Genomic DNA, 8,201 nt, shown 5'->3' with positions numbered 1-8,201 from the left:
AGATTGTTAATAGATCTTCCACCAATTCTGATTCCACAATTCTCCTCATAGAGCCTAGCCTCTCGGATAATCTGCTCTGCATACATGTTGAAAAGGTATGGAGACAGGATGCATCCCTGGCATACACCCTTCCCAATTTTGAACCATGCATCCTAGAGAGGCTTAATCCAGGCTACTTCATGGAAGTAAGGATTCTGGGGCTTTGTCTGACATACTTTGGACATGTTGTAAGGAGGGACAGGTCCTTGGAGAGGGACATCATGCTTGGGAGGTAGAGGGACAGTGCAGGAGGAGAAGACCCTGTATGAGGTGCATTGATTCCGTAACTGGGGTACTTGGGATGGGTCGGTCAGAGGCAGTGCGATTGGCACAGGATAGAGCAGGTTTTAGGCTGTTGTACATAGGATCACTATGAGTCACAAATGACTCAACAGCACATATCGACAACAACAACATTATTTTACAAAATAGTGTTTCATAGTTTCTTTATGAAGGTCTTTTATGTCTCTAGTTTGGTTTATTCCCAAATATCTCAGTCTTTGGTTGGCTGTTATAAACTAAATTGCTTTCTTAGATTCTTTCTGTGTTTTTTTTTTCTTCATTGTTGAGGAATCCCATTTTTTTTAATATTTATCTTGTAGCCTGCTGCTAAATTAATCTATTATGTCTAAAAGGGTTTTTTTGTTTGTTTTTTGGTTGGTTTATTAATTTATTATGTTGTCATTATTGCTGAGTCTGGGTTTTCTGTGTACAATATATTGTTTACATATACATGTTGTTTACCTTTTGATGATCTGAACACCTGTTATTTCTTTCTCTTTTTGTAATAACCTTATAATAAGTCCTGAAATAATAGAATAGTGGAAATAAGCATTATGGTGTGGTCCCTTTTCACAAAGGGAATGACTTTGATTTTTTTCCATTGAGAATGATGTTGGCTCTTGATTTTGTATGTATAGTTTTCACTATAGTGAAAAATTTCCTTTCTCATCCTATTTTACTAAGTGTTTTATGAAGAAGGGGTATAGATTTCGCCCAATGTCTTTTCTGTGTCAATTGATAAAATCATGTGGTTGTTGTTCTTTACTTTGTTTATGTGATGAATTATGTAGATTGTTTTTCTACATAGACTGAACCATCCTTGCATTTTCTTGCTGTTGTTGTCATTAGGTGCCGTTGAGTTGAATACCATTCATAGCGACACTAGGAACAAAAGAACTGAACCTTGTTCTATGTTCTGCCATCCTCATACTTCCTGACACACAAGAGCATATTGAAGCAGTCATCATCACAATCCACTTGTTTGAAGATCTTTCTCTCCTTCACCAACCCTCCATCCTTCTCAGCATCCTGTCATTCTACAAGGAATAGCCCCTCTAGCAACATTCCCAAAGTATGTTGAAGCAAAACGTCATCATTTTGGCCTTCAACGAGAACTTCAGCTGCACTTTCTCAAAGACATTTTGTTCTCTTGACCATCTATGGGCTGTTTAGTGCTCTTCTCCAGTGCTTTTCTTCTTTCACTACAGCTCAAAGGCATCTATTCTTTTTCTGTCATTCTTATTCACTGTACATCTCTCAGATGTATAGCAAGTAATCAGAAAGACTATGGCCTGAATCAAACACAACTTAGTTCTCAAACTTACATCATTACTCCTTAATAATTTATATAGGATCCTAATTGTAGATTTTCCCAGGGCAATGCGTCTCCTTATTTCCTAACTGTTTATACCAAGGGTGTTAATTATGGATCCAAGCAACATGAAGTTGTTGACAGTTTTAATCTCATTTTCCTCCTGTCACAACACTGCCTATCATTCCAGTGGTAAGAATCTTTGTTTTCCCGACTTTGAGATGCAATCTATACCAAAGGCTGCATTCTTTGATCTTTCACAACAAGTGGTTCAAATCCTCATCACTTTCATCCGGCAAGGTTGAGTCATTTGCAATACGCAAGTTATTGCTGAATCTCCCTCCAATCTTGATGCCACACTCCTCCTCATAAGGTCTAGATTCTCAGATAATTTGCTCACAAATATCAACCTACTAGGCATTAGTGACCCATTTTGGCCACTTTGAATCAGATAATCATATGGTAATCCACATAGGGAATGAAGAAACAGAAGAAGAATGGTGTTACATTCACAATAAAACAGTCAATCCTAGTTCTATGCTGAAACATTGTGAGTTCTGAGTGATATGATAATATCCATATGCTTACAAGGAAGATCTGCTAACATGACTTTTACTCAAATATACACTTCTACATCTAGAGCCACAAAGGAAGAAATAGAGAATTTTTACCAAATCTTGCAGTCCAAGATTGACTGAACATTCAATTATGATTTGTGAATGATAACTGGTGACTGGAATGCAAAAGTAGGTAACAGTGAAGAAAGAATAGTAGTTGGAAAATACGGACTTGGCGATAGAAATGAAGCTAGAAATAAAATGCTTGAATTTTGTTTTTACAATTATTTATTCATTGTAAATGCCTTTTTTAAAAGACACAATGACTTTACCTAAGGATCTCAACTGATGGCCTGCATAGGAATCAGATTGACTACATTTGTGGAAGAAATCATTAGAGAATCTCAATATCGGCAGTCTAAACTAGGCCACGGGCAGACTGTGGGTCAGATCATCAATTATTCATATGGAAGTTCAAATTGAGGTTAAAGAAAATGAAAATAAGTTCACAGGAACCAGATAATATCTTGAATCAATTCCGTCTGAATTTCAAGATCATTTTAAGAATATGTTTGAGGCATTGAATACTAATGATCGAAGACCAGATGAGTTGAGGGACAATATCAAAGATATCATCCATGAAGAAAGAAAAAAAGTAATCACAGAAACAGAGGAGAAAGAAAAAAAATCAATATGGATGTCAGAAGAGACTCTAAAGATTGCATGGTGGCCTCGAGAAGCCAAAACAAAAGGAAAACATGTCAAAGTGAAAGAGCTGACGAGATGATTTCCAAGGGTAGATACGAAGGACAAAGCAGAATATTATAGCGGAATAGGCAGAGAGCTGTAATTGGACAATAAAAAGGGAAGAACTCACTCTGCATTTCTCAGGCTGAAAGAATTGAAAAAGAAATTTAAGCCTCATGTTGCAATATTGAAAGATGCTATGAACAATATATTGAATGGGCCAGAAAGCATCAAAAGAAGATGGAGGGAATACACAGAGTCACTGTACCAGAAAGAATTGATTGACAATGAAAAGTTTTGGGAAGTACCATATGAATAGAAGGCAATGGCAACGAAGGAGGAATTAGAAGCTACATTGAAGACACTGGCAAAAAATAAGGTCCCAGGAATCAATAAGATACTAATTGTTTCATTTCAACTGATAGATCCAGCCTTGACTGCATCCTTGCATACCTCTTATAAATCTCATTTGTCGTGATGAATTATTTTTTTAAATGTACTTTGCATTCTAATGACTATGATTTTGATAAGGATTCTTGCATCTATTTTCATGAGAGATAATGATCTGTAGTTTTCTTTTGTGAGAACATCTTTGCCTGGTTTTGGTAAAAGAGTTATATTTGCTTCATAGAATGACTTTGGAAATGTTCTTTTCTTTTTCTATTCTTTGAAATAATTTAAGTAGAATTGGTGATAGTTCTTCTCTGAATGTTTGGTAGAATTTAGTCATGAAGCTATCTGGGACAGGATTTTTTTTTTGGAGGGAGTCTTTATTTTTATGGCCTGCTCAGTTTCTTCTGTGATGGATCTGTTTAAGTGTTCTACATCTGTCTTTCTTAATTTGAGTATGTTGTAACCATTTTCTCTAGGTTTTCACATTTATAAAAATAATGTTGTTGTGGTTATGTGCCATTCAGTTGCCTGTGACTCATAGTGACCCAATGTGAAACAACTCTGAAGCCTGCCCTACCCTAAGCCAATTTTATAATCTCTGATAGATGTAATCCCATTTCTCGAGTCACTGTGTCAATCCATCTCATCCTGGATTTTCCTCTCCTGTGCTGTCCCTCCAATCTTCCAAGCATGATGTCCTTCTCCAAGGATTGGTTCCCCCTGGCCATGTGCCAAAAAAAGAAGGTGGAGCATCAAAATCCTTTCCTCCAGGGAGCAGCTTGGTTTCGCCCTTTCCATGACTGACCTGTTTATTCTCCTTCAGTCCACGGTATGTTCAATACTCTCCTCTAGCACCACAGGTTCTATCATCTTTAGTTGTTATCCAACTCTCTGACATAGCATAGAAAGTAATTGGGAAGATCATGGCCTATATCAGGCATGCCTTAGTCTCCTGACTGACATTGCTTCTGTTCAGTAATCTTGAGAGATACCTGACAGCAGACTTTCCCAGTGCAATTAATCGTTTGATTTCCTGACTTCTGGTGTCAACAGCATTGATTGTGGAACCAAGCAAGCTGAAGTTGTTAAGAATCTTTCTCTTCTCCATCTATCATGAAGCTACTAGTGGTGAGAATCTTTGTTTTCTTGATGTTGAGCTTCAATTCATATTAAAGCCTAAAGTCTTTGACCTTATGCAGCATATGCCTTTATGTCCTCCTCAGTTTCAGTAAGTAAGGCTATGTCTAAGTTGTAGATGAGTTGTCCTCCAATTCTGATTCCACATTCCTCCTCATAAAGTCCAGCCTCCTGAATGATCTGTTCTGCATATAGGTTGAAAGGTATGGTGATAAGACACATTTTTTATGAATATCCTTCCAGATCTGAAAGTACAGCTTTTCATAATATTATGATATTATCAATTTAATTTCATTTTTTTCTTTTGCAATGACACCTATATAATTTTTTATTCAAGTTGTTTCTTCTTTATTTTGTGTTGTTAAGTTTACCAATAGCTTGCCAATTTTATTGATCAATTAAAAAAATAGCTACTATTTTTGTTGATGGTTTCAACAGTTTTTCTCTTTTCTATCCCATTGATTTTAGCTCTTATCCTTGTAATCTCCTTTCTTCTTGAGCCTGTGATGGTAGATAGTTATTCTTTTTCTACTTGAAGTGTTGGGTTAAGTCATTAATTTTACTTCTTTCTTCCTTTTATATGTGTTTATCCATTGCTATGGACTGTCCCCTGAGGACTGCCTTAGCTGTATCCCAGAGGTTTGGGTTTGTTGTATTTCTTATCATTTATTTTGTGGAACTTTTTGCATTTTGTGTTTTATTTCTTATATAATCCAATTTTGTTCTATCAGAGTGGTATTTAGCATTCCTCATGGATGGTTTTACAAGCTTTATCCTCTTGTCATTATTTTCTAGTTTTATGACATTGTGATCTGAAGAGATATTTACATTATTTTAATGTTTATTAATTTGTTAAGGCTTGCTTTGTGTCCTAACATATGAGCAATTATGGAGAATGTAACATCTGCACTTAAAAAAATAAATTAAGTTTCAGTTGGATGCAGTATCCTGAACATATACACCAGGTCAAGTTGCCTAATTACATAATTTAGCATCTTTGCTAAGTTTCTCTTAAGTGGTGTGTTAAAGTCTCCTATCACTCACTTTTGTGATGTTTTCTATTTCTTCAAGTCTGTTAAATGCTATTTTATGTATTTTGCATGTCTATCATTTAGTCCAAAGATGTTTACCAAGGTTATAGTTTCTTGATCTGTTATGCCTGTAATCATTTTATAGTGCCTCTCCTTATGTTTTATTGTGATTTGCATCCTGAAATCTATTTTATCAAAGATTAACTATAACCATTACTACTTTTTTGGGGTACCATTTGTTTTGTACCCCAAGCAGGAGGGGCAACCACTTCCTAAACAACATGCCTCTGGAAACTCTATGAACTTTGATAAATGGCAATAGTTATAGAACAGCTTCAGGCCTTTTGTTCTTAAGGTCACTGAGTCATGCTCGACTTGACAGCAATCAACAACAACAACAACACAGTAACAACAATTTTCTTGGTATAATTTTTCCTACCTTTTGATTTTAGTCTATATATTTTCCTCCTTTTTTTAGATGTATATCTTGTGGGCAACATATTGATGGGCTCTCTTTATCCATTCTGCTACCTCCCCCTTAACTGGTTCATTTAATAGACTCATACACATTAAGGGGGGAAATTGATAGGCCAAGTTTTATGCTGCCATTTTGCTGTATTTTTTTTTCTGTTGTTTCTGATTACTATAGTCCATCTATTTTTCTTTGTTGGTCCTGTGTGAAGGACTATTCTTAGAATTTCTCATAGATTTGGTCTTGTTTTCACAAATTCCTTAAGTTTCTGTTTTTATGCAAACTATCTTATTTCTCCTTAATATTTGATGGATAGTAGGATACAGGATCCTTAGCTAGCAGTTATTCTTTTTAACTTTCTGCATATGTCATCCCTTTGTCCTCTTGCCTAAATAGTTTCATAGTTTCTGCTTTGAAATCAGAACTTAGTCAATTGTTTCTCCTTTGTAAGTAACTGTTTGTTTTACTTGTGCTGATTTTACTATTCTTTGATGAACTTGGCTGGGAAATGTCTTGATGTTTTTCTTTTGGAGTCTAGTCTTTTTGGGATTCGCTGAGCTTCTTAAATGTACATTTCTTCATTCATCATTAAACCTAGTAAGATTTATATTTGCCTCTTCTATAGTTTGGGTTTTTTTTTCTCCCCTTAGTTCTTTCCCTGCTTCTTTATTTTCTGGAATTCTCTCATATGTATAATGTTTCTTTTAATGTTATCCTACATGATTCTAATGTTTTCTTAATTTTTCTCCCATCTCCTCTATGTATTTTTCTTTTAGTATATTTCCATTGAGATTCTTGACTTCCAGATCACTGACTCTGTTTCATTTCTTCTGTTCTGATTTTTGTTACCTATTAGGATAACAGAGCTCCCAACAGGTTCCCCAGTATAGTAGAAACTTTGGACGTTTTGTTCTTGACGTTCTGGATTGTATCTTCATGCATTTTTGTTATTTCCAGTACTGTGTTGGCTATACTCTCTCTGTTTTGTGATAATTTTTAAAAGTTTTTTATCACTTTATCTATATTTTCAACTATTTCTTCTATATTTTGCAATTTCTTCTATAGTTTTTCTTATTCCTCCATATTTAAATATTTCTTCTGGCTCCCTGACTCTGGAATATTCACTTTATTGATAGCTTTCATTCTTTTTTCTATCATTTACATCTTCTTCCATAGTTAGCTGTTTATATAACTCCACAATATATATATATTTTTTCCTGGTTCTTTGTCCCTCCCATATTTGCTTTATTTATGGGTGGCAATACTTAAAGATAGTTTGGGTAGAATGTTGAATGATCCAGGATGTATAAAAAGAAGATGGAAGGAGTACACAGAATAACTGTATCAGAAGGAATTGGCTGGCTGACAGAAGAACTTCATGAAATGACATATGAGCTAGAACCTATGGTGATGTAGGAGGAAGTTCAAGTTGCTCTGAAGGAATTGGCAAAAACAAGGCTTCAGGAGTTGACTGCATACCAATTGATTGATTTTAACAGGCTCTGCCCTGGATGTGCTCACTAAGTTGTGCCAGGAAATCTGGAGGACAGCCAGCTGGCCAACTGACTGGAAGAGATCGATATTTGTTCCCATTCCAAAGAAAGGTGACCCAACAGAGTGGAAATTATCGAACAATATCATTGATACCACATGCAAGCAAGATTCTGCTGAAAATTATCCAAAAACGTTTGGAACAGAGAACTGCCAAATGTGCAGGCTGTATTTAGAAGAGGTCGCGGTACTAGGGATATTATAGCTAATGTAAGACGGATCTTGGCAGAAAGCAGAGAATACCAGAAGAATGTATACCTGTGCTTCATTGACTATGCAAAGGCTTTTGACTGTGTGGATCACAACAAGCTATGACTGACTCTGATAAGAATGGGAATCCCAGAACATTTGATTGTGCTAATGCGAAACCTATTCTTGGACCAAGAGGCAATCGTCAGAACAGAGCAGGGAGACACTGGATGGTTCAAAATCAAGAAAGGGGTCAGTCAAGGATGTATTTTGTCTCCATACCTTTTCAATCGGTATGCAGAACAGATCACCTGAGACACTGGGCTGGACGAGGAGGAGGAATGTGGCATCAGGATTGGTGGAAGAATCATCAACAACCTGCGTTATGCAGATGACATAACCCTGCTTGCTGAAACTGAGGAGGACCTGAAGCACTTGCTGCAGAGGATCAAGGACTAAAATCTTCAATATGGATTGAAGCTCAATATCAA

General features: G+C 36.1%; 1 protein-coding gene across 1 annotated transcript in view; it reads right to left on the bottom strand.

The window, feature by feature from the left end:
• ANXA10 (annexin A10) overlaps positions 1 to 8,201 on the bottom strand; it is a 157,477-nt gene that overhangs the window by 73,168 nt on the left and 76,108 nt on the right. The window contains exon 6 of the mRNA XM_006896668.1: positions 4,008 to 4,031. Within this exon, the coding sequence (XP_006896730.1) occupies positions 4,008 to 4,031 (24 nt within the window). The remainder of the gene's footprint in view (positions 1 to 4,007; positions 4,032 to 8,201) is intronic.

Source organism: Elephantulus edwardii, unplaced genomic scaffold (genome assembly GCF_000299155.1).
Source record: "Elephantulus edwardii isolate Elephantulus edwardi_28Jun2011 unplaced genomic scaffold, EleEdw1.0 scaffold00188, whole genome shotgun sequence".
In the NCBI taxonomy this organism is placed as follows: domain Eukaryota; kingdom Metazoa; phylum Chordata; class Mammalia; order Macroscelidea; family Macroscelididae; genus Elephantulus; species Elephantulus edwardii.
Note: the sequence above shows the minus strand (reverse complement) of the source record. Positions and strands in the feature narration are given on the sequence as shown.